Genomic DNA, 17955 nt, shown 5'->3' on the forward strand with positions numbered 1-17955 from the left:
GCTGTTAATTTGATTATTCATTCAAAAACACTGATTCATCAAGTAAAGAACCAAAGTAAATCACTGAATCATTCTCTTATAAATTCGGCTTACACGTGATTTTGTTTAGTTGTCTAATGTTTTTTTTTTTCTTCAGAATTGTAAGAGAACCACAACTTCCATTAAAAAAAACAAAAACAATAACCAATAATTTATCCAGAATCATGCAACTCTATTTTGCAAACAGCTCTTAAGTGAATCTTGTTTTTATGTAGCCCGTTCATTTTTGTTCATGGTATTCAGCTGCAACTAAATGTTTAGCAAAAAAAAGAAACAGAATAAATATGCTTAATATCATCTTTCATTCACATTGGAATCGAAACTGGGAATCGAAAAGAATCAGAATCAATAAGCAAAATCGGAATCGGAAATATGTGCAAGAACTAGCTTGAACATATAAACTGTCAAATTAATCTACAAATCATATGCTGAACGGTGGGGTCTGGACCTCGTCTGTATGTATCATGGATCAACTGTGATCCACTGAAGCCCTAATAGGCTAAATGACAGATCAGAGCAATCTTTTACTCACTAATTTAACATGCAATCATCAAATTGCTACTCCATATCAATCGCATACAACGAAAGTACAGAATAATTAGAACAATCATTTACGCAAAATAAATAACAGAGCATCATATCTATACAAATTTGCGACCCGGTAGAAATTCTTCCAGGGCCTGGTATTGGGTCGCGACCTGGTGGTTGGGGACCTCTGCTTTAAATGATTAGAGATCTTTTGTGCTGCCTTGTTCTGGCTTGAGGTTTAATGCTATTAAGTCTTACAATTAGTTATATTTAGTTACGTTCACAATCGTCACTAAATGCTAAAAATGTCATCCAAGATGTTCATGTCTTTCTTTCTTCAGTCAAAAAGAAATTAAGGTTTTTGAGGAAAACATTCCAGGATTTTTCTCCATATAGTGGACTTCAATGGAGATCAACGGGTTGAAGGTCCCAACTGCAGTTTCAAGCAGCTTCAAAGGGGTCTACATGATCCCAGCTGAGCAAAACAGTAATTTTTCTAAAACAAAAAAAAAAAAAAAAAAAAAAAAAAAAAAAAAAAAAAAAGTATGTAAGTAAACCACAAATGCTCATCTTGCACTAGCTCTGCATCCACGACTTCATGCATTGCGTAATGACGTTGAAAAGGTCATGCACAATTAGTGCTTTGTCTGCGTACTTCAGTTCAAAAAGGTAGGGCAGAGTGAAAAACTCCATCTCATTTTCTCCTCCGACTTCAAAATCAAATCTTCACAATCGCCCAACATCGTTGTTTTACCTTTTTTTGTAAAGGATGTTTGACTTTCTTTGCACGTTCACTTTGTAAACACTGGCTCGGTACTTCCGCCTACATTACACGTTCCAACGTGACTACGTAATGTGTGAAGTCGTGGACGCACAGCTAGTGCAAGACATGTATTTGTGGTTAAAAAAATGTTTATTTGGTTTAAGAAATGACCAGTTGTTTAGCTAGATAAGCCACTTATTGAACCTGCATTGAAACTGCAATTTGGACCTTCAACCCGTTGATCCCCACTGAGGACCATTTTATGGAGAAAAATCCTGGAATGTTTTTTCTCAAAAACCTTAAATTCCTTTAGAATTTTATTTCTGGAGTGAACAAATCCTTTAAACTGTCGTCATATTTTGTGTTTATTTGGTTTTATTACAACAAAAGCACCAGAGGTAAATATCAATTTAGGGGGCCCTAGAGTCAAAAATGTTGAGAACCACATTATTAAAAGGACAATTCACCTAAAAACAAAAATGCATTTACTCACTTTTATGTCTTCATGTTGAGTATAATAAATATAATAAATGTTCAGATGATTCTTTTTTTCATCTATACAAAGAAAGTCAAAGGGCGCCATTGTTATTTTAAAGCCCACTGACCTGCATTGAATGGACAAATGCAGTTGAAACATTCTTCAAAACATTCTTTTGTGTTTTTGCAGAAGAACGACAGGTCATGGGTGAGTAAATGATCAGATTTTTCAGTTCTTGGTTGAACTGTCCCTTTTTGTCTTAAAGCGTTAGGAAGTATAAACAACAACAAAGAGTCATTTTAAATTGGGCCCTCAGACATGTGGTGTCTGTCTTGGATTACTAAGGTATCTACATAATTTACGACTCAGTTTGCAACCCAGTTAAGTGCCAGTTCATCCTGAGAAGAAAAGGTCAGTTTGCAGAGCAAGAAAGGTTTCACTATGGTCATTCGTTCTTTGTCATTTCATTCTGATCCTAAAGGCAGATTCATCAAATGTATAATTTGAGACTGCAGATCTGAGCATTTGCTTTAGGCGCTCATGTAAGTAGCTGGATAATTTGCTGTCACAATTAATTTCTTTTTAACCAATCACATCTACACTCATTCCTCAACCAGTCTATTGACGAGATATTTCTAGGAAAGGGGGGTTGTGTTATGATTGACAACAATAACAGCTGTAAAGTCTTTCTAAACCTAACTCACTCTTTTTAAGGTAAAATAAGCACTGAGGAAGTGGATTCAGCTTAGACCATCAAAACTGTAAATGTTATTAAATTAAATCTAGCACTTGTAATATTTCAAGGTGTAGATTACAGAAGTGACAGCTGGAGTTAAAGGTATAAAGTTTGCCCTCCTTATCCCATTAAGTAACAGCAAGAACAACATACAACAAACACTTTTGTCCAATCTAGGTCAAGCATGTGAAAGTGAGTGTCACTATGGTCACAGAGAGTAGGGTACACAGTGAACCAGAAAAGAGACCAGATACTACCTAATACTTTTCACTCAGTCTATGATATAATCTAGGTGAGACCGGTTTAATCAAAGCTTGCCATGATGAATGTGGATTATACATGATAAGTGGCTTACTATTGTGCTTTTGAGGTTTATGCCTAAAGTAAGCTTCTCTTGTTTTATCCTTTTATACACTATGGGGCAGATTACTGTTCAAAAGTTTGGGGTCAGTAATTTTTTTTTTTTTAACACACTGGATATTTGTAATATTACAAAAGTTTCAAATAAATAAATACATTTTTTTCTATGCATCAAAGCATCCTGAAAAAAGAAAGAAGAAATGTCTCCTAAACAGCAAATCAGCATATTAGAATGATTTCTGAAGAATCATGCGACACTGAAAACTGCATTTTTCCATCTCAAAAATATATCTAAACTATGACCTATGCTATCAATGTCAAATGCTGAAACATTAATTCATGCGTTTATGACCTCACGGTTAGATTATTGTAATGCTTTATTGGGTGGTTGTTCTGCTCGCTTAATAAACAAACTCCAGCTGGTCCAAAATGCAGCAGCTAGAGTTCTTACTAGAACCAAAAAGTATGATCATATTAGCCCGGTTCTGTCTACACTGCACTGGCTCCCTATTAAACATCGTATAGATTTTAAAATCTTGCTAATTACTTATAAAGCCCTGAATGGTTTAGCTCCCCAGTACCTGAGTGAGCTCTTATCGCATTATAGTCCCTCACGTCCGCTGCGTTCTCAAAACTCTGGCAATTTGATAATACCAAGAATATCAAAATCAACCGCGGGCGGCAGATCTTTTTCTTATTTAGCACCCAAACTCTGGAACAATCTACCCTACAATGTTCGGGACGCAGACACACTCTGTCAGTTTAAATCTAGATTAAAGACCCATCTCTTTAACCTTGCTTACACATAACAAATCCACATTCTTATAATTCAAATCCGTTAAAGGATTGTTAGGCTGCACTAATTAGGTCAACCGGAACCGGGAACACTTCCCATAACACCCGATGTACTCGGTGCATCGTCAGAAGAATGGCATCTACGCTAATATTAGTCTGTTTCTCTCTTATTCCGAGGTCACATTAACCACCAGATCCAGTCCGTATCCAGATCAGATGGTCACTGCAGTCCCCCGGATCCAGTCCGAACCCAGCCCAGACGGTGGATCAGCACCTAGAGACGACCTCTACAGCCCTGAATGTCAGCGGAGTCCACATCAACTAGATGAGCCCCAGGGACGGATCCACATTAAAGACCACATCACCTAGACGGCTGTCTGCACAAGACCACGGGAACTTTGGCCAGAGGAGAACTGGCCCCCCCGACTGAGCCTGGTTTCTCCCAAGGTTTTTTTCTCCATTTGTCACCGATGGAGTTTTGGTTCCTTGCCGCTGTCGCCTCTGGCTTGCTTAGTTGGGGACACTTTCTCTTAACACAATATTGCATTTTATTTTATTGTTTTTGATTAACTACCTTTACCTATAATGTGAGTGTTTAATGTTGCCTTTGGCATTGTTGATGTACTGTTTCCTATTTAATACTGTACAGCCGCCTTGTCACAATTCTGTATTGTTAAAGGCGGTATATAAATAAAGGTGACTTGACTTGACTTGACTTGACTTGAAGACTGGAGTAATGATGCTGAAAATGTACCTTTGCTGTCACAGGAATAAATTACACTACCAGTCAAAAGTTTTTGAACAGTAAGACTTTTAATGTTTTTATATATAAATAAGTCTTTTCTGCTCACCAAGCCTGCATTTATTTGATCCAAAATACAGCTAAAACAGTAATATTTTCAATTTTTTTTACTATTTAAAATAACTCTTTTAGATTTTAATACATTTTAAAATTTGATTTATCCCTTTGATTTCAAAGCTGAATTTTTAGCATCATTACTCCAGTCACACAATCCTTCAGAAATCAATCTAATATTCTGATTTGCCACTTTTATTCTTATTACGTTGACAACAGCTGAGTAGAATTTTTTTCAGGTTTCTTTGATAAATAGAAAGTTTCATCAATCTTTTGTAACATTATAAATGTCTTTATCATCACTTTTGATCAATTTAAAGCATCCTTGCCAAATAAAAGTATTAGTTTCTATCGTTTATTTTTGAAACATTATTAGTTTATGTGTAGCTGTTATTAATGTTACAAAAACTTAATAATAATAATAATAATATTAAAAATGCTTCTTGAACAGCAAAACAGCATATCAGAACGATTTCTGAAAGATCATGTGACACTGAAGACTGGAGTAATGATGCTGAAAATTTTGCTTTGATCACAGGAATAAATTACACTTTAAAATATATTCAAACGGAAAGCAGCTTTTTTAAATAGTAAAAATAATTTATAATATCACTGCTTTTGCTGTATTTTTATCAAATAAATGCAGGGTTGGTGAGCAGAAGAGAATTCTTTAAAAAAAACAAACAAAAAAAACAAACATTAAAAATCTTACCATTCCAAAACTTTTGACTGGTAATGTACATTTTAAAATATATTAAAAATAAATAAATAAACACATAGAAAAAACAACAACAACCATTTTTACGTTAACATTCAAAAAAGCCTAGTTGGTGTAACTGTGGTGTCATGTCATAAAACTATTTAAAAAACAAACAAACAAACATAATATCACATATTTTGAGGCAGGTCAAATTAGGTTAGTTCAAATGGAGTAACACCAGGCAGCCTAAACCCTTTTGATATTTGACTAAATTCATGATTTGTATTAAAATATATATATATTTTTAAAAGCTACTACAAAAATAACAATTCACACATTTATTCTAGGCGCAATGACCATGTTTTAACAAATAATTTGTTGATTAAACCCCTTGACACTCCATGAAACATTTGTAATAATTGGCATCAACCATTTTCAAAGCACTTGCCACTCCAAACTAGATTTCTCATTTTCTCATCCGAGACATCCTTATTTGTCATTGACCCAGATGAAATTTCCTACGACATCATGCTACTATTTAAACAAAGCCCTAAAGAAAGATAAGGTAAAGTCAACTTACTGACTGGCACCATCTATTAGCCACTACGCTGACCAACAGCGGCCAATGCCTTGAGTTAAAAACACATAGCAACAGAAGACATGGCAGCCACAAAAATACACAAACGTGTGCTATTAGATTGTAACTTGAAAACTGAAGCACCACCAGTCGACAAATTGACAGTAAACATAAGGATATCTGTCAACGGCAGCGTATGACATAATACAGACAGATAAGAGAGCAAACGCCTGTCTGAGCTGCACATTCAGTCTTCATTTACATGGACTCGGTTAGCAAGACGGATGAAGAATATAAAAGACAATAATACAAGGAGCAGAAACCTCCTCGGAATCAGAAGTAAAACGCAGACTAAGAAAAGACGAAGGAAGGAAACACCTTCATTTTACCGCTCAAGCGGTAATAACATTACTCGTCTCGTCCATTGCCAATATCTATTTCAGCACCACCGTGTTGTGTTAGCATCTAAGCTATGTTTGCCTAGGATTCCTGTATGTCTGAAAGACACATATGGCAACCTAAAGATGCGTTTTTATTTAACAAATGACATGTATTAAGACAAGTCCCCTGGATATCAACAGCTAATGACTGACGTTATTTAGCACAATAGTCAATGGTAACGTTACTCACCGGTGTGCTGCATCCCCTGTCGTTATTTAAACAGAAGCAGCTTGTCGAAAGGTCTCGCTTTCTCCAATTTATGCCATAGACTCAACAGTTCGTCAGCATCTAAGCGTAATTTGCCGTGTAAGGTTGCCGGTGTTTACTCCTTTTCTTGGACGTGCGTTTGGTTCTGTTGTTTGAGCGGCGTCGTTAAATCCTGCAAATCCGCCTGGACACATCATCTGTTAAAAAACATATTGCTCTGCCTTACCGCGAGATTATCAGCACACCTTTGCGCCGCCGGTGAATGTAACGGCTACGTGTTCACATATGTTTATTTTACATAATTTACAAAGCAACATCCGTCGCTGCGGCGTTCGTGGTAGTTCAATCGAGCACAATCGTTTTTCCTTTTTCGGTTAAAGACAGACGCGCGCTCGCTCGCTCGCTCGTACCGCGTGCTCCAACTATGCGCGCCGCCGCCGCCGCCTCTGTCTGACCACGCGAGGTCGCGCATTGTCCCAGTAAACGTCTGATCGAACAATAAGATTTGAGCATTCTGATCTAATTAATTTACATTTTAATAGGGTTGTTGCTTATTAGGATAAAGGACATGTCTGACTTTACTTTTTTGTTGTTTTTCCTATTCATAGCCCGAACCTACAACATCACTTGACAATTCATGTGGCCTTAATTATGAAAATAACTTACGTCAGTTAATGTAAAATGTGTTATGTATCAAAACACATTATATAACTAAAGGAACAAATATTTGATTTTAATTTGTTAACGTATGCTAACTAATTATCCTGCTAAACTAACACTTAACGCAATACAATGATTATATTAATGTCTGAAATGTACTCATGTTTAAAGGATTAGTTCACTTCCAGAACAAAAAAAATAAAATAAAATAAAATACAGATAATGTACTCACCCCCTTGTCATCCATCTCTCTCTTTTTTTTTAATTGTAAAGAATTTGTTTTTTTGAGGAAAACATTTCCGGTCATGACAGTTAGAAGTCTCTTCTGCTCACCAAGCCTGGATTTATTTGATCCTAAGTACAGCAAAAATGGTAAAATATTGATATATTTTTGCTAATTTAAATAACTGATTTCTATTTGAATATATTTCAAAATGTAATTTAATTCTGTAATTTCATAGCTGAATTTTTAGCATCATTATTCCACTCATGATCCTTCAGAAATTATTCTAATATTCTGATTTGCTGCTTAAAAAACATTTACATTGAAAACAACCGAGTAGAATTTTTTCAGGTTTCCTTGATGAATAGAAAGTTCAGAAGAACAGCATTTATCTGAAACAGAAATCTTTTGTAACATTATAAATGTCTTTATCATCACTTTTGATCAATTTAAAGCATCCTTTCTAAATAAAAGTATTAATTTCTAGAATTTCTTTCCCAAAAACAAACAAAGAATTGTAACGACTCCAAAATTTTGAATGGTATAGTGTATAATGTTACGAAAGCTTTTTTATTTCAAACAAATGCTGATCTTTGGATCTTTCTATTCATCAAAGAATCCTGAAAAAAAAAGTACTCAACTCTTTTAAATATTGATGATAATAATAATAAAAATGTTCAGTCACTAGAATAAAGATGCTGAAAATGTAGCTTTGATCACAGGAATAACTTACATTTTAAAATATATTAAAATAGAAAGGAGTAAATAGCAAAAATATTTCACAATATTACTACTTTTGCTACATTTTGGATCAAATAAATGCAGGTTTGGTTCGCAAAAGAGACTTCTTTAAAAACTTTTGGCTGGTAGTGTAGAATTGGAAAAAAACAACAACCTATTAATCACTACTGGTTTAGTTAATTAAAAACAAAAAAGTACTAACATAAAAATCAGTACTAGTTCGTTTTACTAAATAAATATTGCAATATATTTAAAAAAATATATATTAAAATCCAGAACCTAATTAAATTAATAAAAGTTTAAAAATATTTTTATAATCATATTCAAACTGCCATTTTAGGTTCCATTCAAATTCTTCCTTCTCTGCTGCCCTCTAGTGTGTAAGAACAGTAACGCCGCTGTCCATGGTGCTTGTTTGGGCTATTTTAATTTGCTTACAACACACGTGATCACAAGCTTCTCCAAATGGGTTTACTGTTTGCATGTGAACTAAAAAGTGTGCACCGACAAGTCATTTCCTCTAAAACAAACCACATTGCTTTTTGGTGGCTGCAAAAATAGGACATTTCAAACAGCCTACCGCAACGCTGGTCAAAACACGAGGGGATAAACATCTGTGAGAGTTTATTATGAGATAAGATAAACGTAATCCTCCCAAAAAAGGCTGTCCTAAATAAAACTACACGAATAATCTTGATCTTTGAGTCGATTTCCATCAAAGGTTGTCTATACAGTGCATTTCACCAGTGCATCATTTTACAAAGAACAAAACCTACACATGGAAGAAGTTAATTTGAGATTGAGTCTTATGAGACTCATCTTATTACAAGCATGGGTTATAAATAGGTGACAATATATAATAAACTCTCCGGACAATGTGTATTTAATATTCTTCCTTTGAATTTAAAAAGCATATTAATGCCATCCTTCAGAGCAACCGCTAGGCACAGATTTTATGCAGTATCAACTTCACACATTTTAAACAGTAGAACCTTTCTAAACATAAAAAATATTTACTGTGGCAATATATTTTTTCTTCATAAAAACAATTCTAATTCCACCGGAGCAGACAGACTTCCAGCTATATTTTCACTTCAGTTCATTTCTTCACCTTGAAAAGAACCAGACGGCTCTGCAAGGAAAATCCACATCGAACCATCCACTGAGTAAAATTTTTAGGCATCGGAGTCACTCTCTGAATGGAAGCCAATTGTAATTGTACGTAGAGCTCCTTGATCCTTGTGTCTGAAGTGTTCCTACAGTTCAAAGTCCCTAAGAGGCCTTAAGTTTCTAAAGGAGCGCGCAGAGGAATGCAGCCATCCATCTCCAGAGACTCGGGCCAGCCTTCATATTTGTTACTGCTTTTACTGTTCTTCATTCTCTGAAAGAGAGAGAGAAAAGACTCGTGAGGTGAAATACTTGCTTTAAGAATTCAAAACCGTAAATTATTAACCCGTTTAAATGCACTGATAGCTTATCTGCCCCCATTTTTTACTGTTGCTTGCTCAGACAAACTTTCCAAAACATCAATGAACAGCTCTATTTGCAGTAAAATGTTTTCAATGCTCTCAAATTGGCTGGATATTAATTGTACATTGGTTAGAATGAAGTGAGACATTACAAGGATTTTTATTTGCCATTTTTGCATTAAAGGAACACAGCAATTAATTTAGCAAGATATTTTAATCCAAAGCGACTTGCAAATGAGGAATATTAGAAGCAATTTATTATACAAGAGCAAAGCACCAGTAAGCAGTGCCAAGTGTTTTTTTTTTTTAGCAAATAGCTTTCATCAGGGTTTAAGTTTAGTACTCAGAAAAAGGAGCGATTTGGCATATTTCATGAAGGTCACAATGGTCTCGGGTGGAGGTTAGAAGGTAAAACCATATTCAGACAGAAAGGTTCTGATGTTTCTGAAGTTATAAAGTTTAGGGTAGGCAGTGAATTAGAGATAGTCAAACACTATCCAGTGGTATCTGTACTGGCTGATTTTTTTTTGGATAGTTTTAAACAATTTTAGAGGATTTATCTAATCACATAGAATATCTACAGATTTTTAGTATGGGGCTTAGCGGATGGTCATTTAAAGGGATAGTACAACCAAACATTAAAATTACCCCATGATTTACTCACCCTCAAGACACCCTAGGCATATATTTTTTTCTTTCAGAAGAATACAATCGGAGCTATATTACAAGATGTCCTGGCTCATCCAAGGTTTATAATGGCAGTGAATGGCTGTTGAGATTTTTAAGTCCAATAAAGTGCATCCATCCATCATAAAAAGTGGCCCACATGTCTCCGGGGGGTTAATAAAGGCCTTCTAAAACGAATCAATGCATTTGTGTAAGAAAAATATCCATATTTAAAACTTTAAAACCTGCGTACTACATCATCTCATGATTGAGAGATTAGAGATTAGAGATTATGAAGTTTTAAATATGGATATTTTTCTTACAAAAATGCATCAATTCACTTTAGAAGGCCTTTATTAACCCTCCAGGGCCGTGTGGAGTACTTTTTATGATGGATGGATGCACTTTATTGGACTTTAAAATCTCAACGCCCATTCACTGCCATTATAAAGCTTGAAAGAGCCAGGACATGATGGTGAGTAAATCAGTTCGGACTACTAGTAAATGCTAAACCTGGGGCTTGAACCATGAAGCTGGCTGGACAAACTCAGAGTTACAAGATTAGTTTTAAGTTGACAAAACCAAACCAATCCAATATGGCTTTGTTGGTACCATTACGCTGATCATCTACTCTCTCTGTCAACTTTGATTCTGAGTTCATGTAGCATATGAAAGTGTGACATCAGTAATGAACAGCAAATCACATGCCTTGAAATTGTCACTCACTCCTCGTGAGAAAGTCAGTGCAATTCACTGCCAAAGATTTAAAAACTGAAAAATATGAAGAATTGAAACAAGTTTACAAAGCAAGATGAAGAGCTGTCCATAAAAGAGGACAACGTAATGAAAACATCTTGCCATTTCAGTCCAAGTGACAATAGTGAAGTTAGTTTATATAGTTAATAATTTAAATAGATAATAAAAAGACTTAAACCTCTAAGCTTATGTGTAGTCATGTTTAAAGCTTTATATATATCTATTGATTCTTAAATGGGTAGTTCACCCAGAAATGAAAAATGTGTCATTAATTACTCACCTTCATGTTGTTCCAAAACCGTAAGACCTTCGTTCATCTTCAAATGAATGGTGGTTTAATCTTAATTTTATTTTTGTTTTCTTCATGCACAAAAAGTATTCTTGCAGCTTCATAACGTTAAGGTTGAACCAATGTCACACATACTGTTTTAACAATGTCCTTACTGCCTTTCTAGGCCTTGATCGTGGTAGTGCCGTTGCTGCCTACGCAGGGTCAGAAAGCTCTTGGATTTCTTAAAAAATATCTTAATTTGTGTTCTAAAGATGAACGAAGGTCTTAGGGGTTTAGAACGACATGAGGATGAGTAGTCAATGACAGAATTTTCATTTTTGGTAAACTATCCCCAAAAATATTTATATTGCATATTATCATCATCATCTCTACACATTTATATTAATTTAAAATAAAGGCATACTGATTATTACAATAAAATGGCACGTGTAATGATTTAAGAGCATAATTATTATATAAATCATATTTAAACAATTACAATAAATAATCTATACTAAAAGCTAGATGATATTATTTTGAAATCTTGAAAATGAGGAACAAATTTCTATGTAGATACTTTACATCAGTCGTGGGCCCTGTTTCTCGCCTGGTTGCCTGTTGACAGCAACACTGCTCAAAAACTTGCCCTGTGTATCATCAGCTTCATCAGAGATAGCAGGATAGCCAAGGAATGCAAGTCCAAACCACTTTCACAATGCCAAAAGCCCAGAGTTGGCACCATCTAAACTGAAACTTACCTGAATAGCCAGCTAAACTGGCTCCATGGTATACAGTAGTCAACATTTGAGGTGGATCAAAAAAGTTAATCAAAGACAAGAATTGGTATTGTTTTAGTTTTAGGACATCTTTGATGAAAGGTTTTGATCCACTTGAAGTGTTGACTACTGTAGTCCCAGGGATCTCCAACCCTACACCTGGAAAGCTACCGTACAACTGTAGAGGCTGTTTTCTTTGAATGGCTGTCAATGGAAGAGAGGCTTCACTACGCTGAATAAACAGCTTTTTAGAGGAAACGGCTTATCATTTAATGAATCGACAGCCTGTTGGCTAATCTTTGACATGTTTTACACTAAACAATACTTTTGGATTGAACTAGTTTTAGAGTTTACCATGAAAAAAAAGCAGTTTTATAAGAGAAGTCACTGACTTTTTGTGACAGGTGGGATTTAGCTTACGGCACTTCTCATTCATTCCTATGGCATCCGTAAACGGCCAATGAGTCTTGCACAACTCTGACCGAAATTCAATGACGTCAAGGCTGTAATGTGAGTGGTTATTAAGGAACACATGATCCAAGTTAGCGGTTACGCTTTCTCCAATAGTAATACAGACCCTCTCATCTCCCTATATTAAGAAAATCTCTGCCTGGCGCTACACAATGGCAAGACAAAATACTGGATTAATTCAGCCATATATGTTTAGAACAGAAATTGATTCCAAAGAATTATACAGGGTCATCTACAGAGCAATGTATCAGAATTGTAATTGATTTTATCTATTGAGCTCAAAAGACATGTAACAGCAATTGATATTAATAGCCTTTGGCTTGTCTATGTTATCAAACAGCTAACACTGTGTTGCTAATGTTACAAAAATAATGTTCCCTTCATATGCTAATGAAATAAAAAGTTGTAGTGGTAGGTAATGGGCTGTTTCACAATGCATTTGAGACATTCTTTGGTAGCAATGGTGCTAACTAATGAATTTGTACATGGTGTGTCTTTACAACAATAGACAGACATGTAAACACTGTGAAAACCTTCACAACAAGGGGGTTGCATTAAAAAAAATGCATATTTCTTCCCATAAATCATACCTGTTCAAATGGGCTCTTATTTTCTATTCCCTTGGCTCCAACAAACACCCAGCTATCCCTGAAGCTCAGTTCCTTTGCAGCTGTGCTCCCCAGCTCCTCAAACAGCCGCCGAGCCTCATCATTTAACCTGTGAATGCGTTTAACAGTAAGTAAATCCAAGAAACAGTGGAGAAAAAAAAAGTTCTGACATTCTCTTGATTTAAACAGACTCTTACTTGGTGGCCGGGTCATCAAAAGAGGCAACAAATACTAGCGTTCCTTCATGGAGAGGACGAAGAAACTTCAGCAGCTCTGAAACATCTGTGGCAGAGAGAGAAAGCACTCTTTTAAAGATCTGACGAACCACCTTAATGAAAAAACAGCCACCTTAAACGTCAACTTACCTCCTGCCCACATATCAAATGCCTTTATTTCCAAAACATCTCCATTAACCCCTGAAGAAAATGGAAATTGAACTGTCAACAATGCATATGCAACACATGCAAAAACATATCAGTATAAAAGAATGAAATATTCACCATTTACTAAAGCAATATTGAGCCCTCTGCCAACATTGTTTTTAGCACTGCTAACAAGACTGTAAGACCAAACAAACAGAAGTCAATAAGCATCATTTTTAGTAATAACACACTTAATGCTATGGTAGAAGTCAAGGGAGGATGAGAAAATAGAATATATGAACAAAAGATAGGCATGGAAAAAGAAACCATCGCCTACTTGCATCACGTCCCCCAATAAGATTATGAGTCTGGCAGTGATGGCCATGAGAAAAACAAAGACGATATGATGAATACCAGTGCAGACAGAACAAGAAATAGGGAGGGAGGTTGCATGCAGAGCTTAGTGAGCAGTGGTGATCGTGCAAGCTCATTAAAGAGAACAACGGCGACACAGTAGCAGCGAAAAGGTCAGGCAACTTGCATTTTATCCTCCAGACAGATTTTCGGGCCGATGACATTGGCAGCACCGGAGGTCAGTCGGAACGCGAGATGTTTGGGGGGACATGGTGCTGACAGGCCACACTTGTACTTGCGTGGTCGTGGTTCTGGAGAAAAGCAGGTTATTGCATTGAATGATTAGATTGCTTAAATGCGTCTTGTGGAAAATTGCATGTTTTAAGTGCAAAGTAATTTTACCTGGAGTAGGCTCTTCTTGTCCACCTATGAACGATAAAACTTTGTGAATGACCATTAAGCCACTTTCATGAGATTATTATATTATATTATATAGTGGTCTAGTGGTCGACCGTTATATCACCGTTTTTTTTCATAATTGGCTGATACAATGTCATATATACTTTATTGCAGCAATTATTATGCTTGTGTAATTTACTATCTTTAAATTATATATACACATTATCAGTCAAAGGTTTTAAATAGTGCTGTCAATCAATTAAAAGAAAAATTAACGAATTAATCACACTTTTTCCGACACTATAATCGCGATTAATTCCACCTAACATTGACGTTTTTAAATATACTTTTATATTTCAATAATTTCATTCAATCTTTAAATTAATGTATAAACAACAAAGACAGTATATTTGTAATATTTGTTTAATGGCATCTTTTTTATGACTGAAAGCCATAAATATTACTGATGTCTGATTTTTTTCCCGCCTAATATTTAACCATTGACTATAGGCATTTAACATTACAGTATAATTGAGAGCTATCAATTTTAACATTTATTAGACTTAAAACCTATGACAAATTATGATATTTTATTCCTTTTGAAAAAAGTGCAAGGCTGCATTTATCTAATGAAAATAGTACTTTTTAAAACTAGTATTACAATTTAAAAGAACTGTTATCTAGTTTAATATATTTTTAAAGTTAACGGTCTGAAATAAAATAACTATTCTTTTTTTGGTTTAGCTTAACTTGACTAAATGTACTAAAATAACTAAACTTGAAATTCAAAATAAACACTATATATATACACTGCCGTTCAAAAGTTTGAGATCAGTAAGAATTTTAATGTTTTTAAAGGAGTCTTTCTGCTCATCAAGGCTACATTTATTTGATTAAAATACAAAAAAAAAAAAAAAAAAAAAACAGTAATATTGAGAAATATTAATTCAATTTAAAATAGTGGTTTTCTATTTTAACATACTTTAAAATAGAACTTATTCCTGTGATGCATCAGCATCATTACTCCAGTCTTCAGTGTCTTCCTTTCCTTCAGAAATCATTCTAATATGCTGATATACAGTAGTTAACATTTGAAGTGGATCAAAATCTTTCATCAAAGTTGTCCTAAAACTAAAACAATACCTGTTCTTGTCTTAGGACAACTTTGATGTACTTTACTGATCCACTTCAAACGTTGACTACTGTATTACCATTGTTGGAAACAGTTGCTGCTTCATTTTTTTTTTTTTTTTTGGGAACCTGTGATTTTTTTTTTCCATGATTTTTTGATGAATAAAACTTATAGCTTTAATACTTTTATTCAGCAAGGATGTGTTAAATTGAAAAATTGAAAAAGCGATAGTAAATATTAGTTACGTTGTTCGAAAAAATTATATTTTGAATAAATGATGTTCTTTTTAACTTTTTATTCATCAAAGAATCCTGAAAAAAGTATCACAGCTTCCAAAAAATATTAAGCAGCACAACTATTTCCAACATTGGTAACAAATCAGCATATTAGAATTATTTCTAATGGATCATGTGACACTGAAGACTGGAGGAGTTGGGTGACAAAAATTCAGCTTTGCATCACAGAAATAAATATTTTAAAGTATATTAAAATAGAAAATGGTTATTTTAAATTGCAATAATATTTCATCATATTACCATTTTTTTGTATTTTTGATCAAATAAATGATACTTTAATGAGCATAAGAGACTTCTTTAAAAAAACATTAAAAATCTTACTGATCCCGAACTTTTTTAGCAGCGTATAATATATATATATATATATATATATATATATATATATATATATATATATATATATATATATATATATATGTGACCCTGGACCACAAAACCAGTCTTAAGTCGCTGGGGTATATTTGTAGCAATAGCCAAAAATACATTGTATGGGTCAAAATTATCGATTTTTCTTTTATGCCAAAAATCATTAGGAAATTAAGTAAAGATCATGTTCCATGAAGATATTTTGTAAATTTCCTACTGTAAATATATCAAAACTTAATTTTTGATTAGTAATATACATTGCAAAGAAGATAATTTGGGCAACTTTAAAGGCGATTTTCCCAATATTTTGATTTTTTTGCACCCAGATTCCATATACTGAAATAGCTGTATCTCGGCCAAATATTGTTCTATCCTAACAAACCATACATTGATGGAAAGCTTTATTCAGCTTTCAGATGATGTATAAAGCTCAATTTCGGAAAATTTAAACTCATGACTGGTTTTGTGGTCCAGGGTCACATATATATACATATATATATATATATATATATATATATAAAGAGTAGAGTACAGATGCAAAAGCCTCTAAATTTCTTCAATGTTTTTCTTGAAATTAAATGTATTTCTGCCTGCTTTCTGGCTACTTTGTATAGGTTTCAATGCAAGTACTGGTACTTCTGATTGGGCTGAGGCTGGAATTTAGTGAGTTTGAAGTAAAAGTACTTGATGGACATATAATATGTGTCAGAAGCATTCACTCAGTATCATCATAACATATACAACAATAACACTGGCATCTGTGTATCTGTCTATATACATTCTGTATAATGTATTGCGGTCAACCACCAACACATCCCTTAATACATGTAACATCCTTACCACTAAACAGCATCCGTATCAATGAGTTTCCATCCCCTCCTAGCATTGAATTTGCTAGAAGCCAGGTAAAGCCCAACAGAAGAACCAAAGCAACAGCACGCAGTGCCACTGGGGAATACAGAGGAAAGGAAATAGCATTTGAAAGCAATTGTGGGAGGAAACATCACCAGTACATGAGAAGCATAAAAATACACAGACCTGCAAACCTCATAGTAGACAGATGTCAAAATCTGGTCAGCAAACGGCCACTTTGATAAGATTCTGTTTGGAGTAAATGAGAACATTAAGCTCATAAAGCAGCAACATTTATGATAAAGTTACTCATGAACAGAGAACAAGTTTCCAAATCAAACTAAACTAAACAGGCACAAAACTGTTAATAACTAGACTGACTATCCTGAAATTCAGGAAATGCAGCAGTTTTACACATACTTTTAAACAAGTGTGATGTCTACTTCTGCTTAATATTTTATTTTTAATAGCTGGTTTGATACGTTTTCAACATATTTTGCTTTAAGCACTACCCACTTATATGACATTAGACCTGTTAATCAGCTGGGAAGCAAACCTCCCTGGAATTGACACCTAGACACCAGCATCACACTAGTCTCTGCTTGTATAACCAAGCAAACAACTATTTGGAATTCGGATCACAATCATGGAATCCAAACACACGTTACACACGCATTTAAAAATCAAAATACAGTCCAACCTGAAACCTGTAGTGACCCTGTGCAGCAAATTTGTGTAACAGATTGTTTCTTCTGGTTTGACTCGACTAATTTACTCGCGTTCAACGCTGCATGTTCATTTTAAAAACACGAAATATTTTCAAATATGACGAAAATTTAACGAGCATACAACTCCGTAATAACGAGATATCCTTCTTCGGCGTCCTCCAGTTTCCAATACACAAATTCCGATGACACTCTTCCGGTTTGGGGAGCCAATTATGAACACGTGGTTCTAGTGCGCACCCAGTATGCAAATGTCATCTCTTATGCTACAAATGTTTACTTAGTTTACATGAAAATTACACACGACTCATGCAAAATAGTGCTGTGTGTATATACATAAAGATTTTG

The 17955-nt window shown here is 34.6% G+C and overlaps 2 protein-coding genes across 7 annotated transcripts in view; both read right to left on the reverse strand.

Annotated features, from left to right (window-relative positions):
* si:dkey-151g10.3 (serine/threonine-protein kinase WNK3) overlaps nucleotides 1–6917 on the reverse strand; it is a 64320-nt gene extending 57403 nt beyond the window's left edge. For 4 of the 5 annotated variants that reach the window (XM_051096016.1, XM_051096018.1, XM_051096017.1 and 1 more), the window contains exon 1: nucleotides 6463–6917. The gene's annotated coding sequence lies outside the window, so the exon portion shown is untranslated. The remainder of the gene's footprint in view (nucleotides 1–6462) is intronic. The other variant, XM_051096019.1, reaches the window with a different exon arrangement.
* Nucleotides 6918–8711: 1794 nt separating this feature from the next.
* fam3a (FAM3 metabolism regulating signaling molecule A) lies at nucleotides 8712–17801 on the reverse strand. Of its 2 annotated transcripts, none has more exons than XM_051096670.1 (10): nucleotides 17583–17801; nucleotides 17069–17131; nucleotides 16871–16978; nucleotides 14240–14263; nucleotides 14025–14148; nucleotides 13622–13680; nucleotides 13487–13537; nucleotides 13319–13403; nucleotides 13104–13230; nucleotides 8712–9485 (listed from the first exon to the last, which is right to left on the reverse strand). In XM_051096670.1, exons 2-10 carry the CDS (start codon nucleotides 17079–17081, stop codon nucleotides 9387–9389), a joined length of 690 nt encoding a protein of 229 aa, XP_050952627.1. In that variant the 5' UTR covers nucleotides 17082–17131; nucleotides 17583–17801; the 3' UTR covers nucleotides 8712–9386. The 2 variants fall into 2 exon arrangements, with proteins under 2 accessions (XP_050952627.1, XP_050952628.1); XM_051096671.1 differs by having other exon boundaries at nucleotides 17732–17791.
* Between the last annotated feature and the right edge of the window lie 154 nt (nucleotides 17802–17955).

This window comes from Labeo rohita, chromosome 23 (genome assembly GCF_022985175.1).
Source record: "Labeo rohita strain BAU-BD-2019 chromosome 23, IGBB_LRoh.1.0, whole genome shotgun sequence".
Taxonomy (NCBI): Eukaryota; Metazoa; Chordata; class Actinopteri; order Cypriniformes; family Cyprinidae; genus Labeo; species Labeo rohita.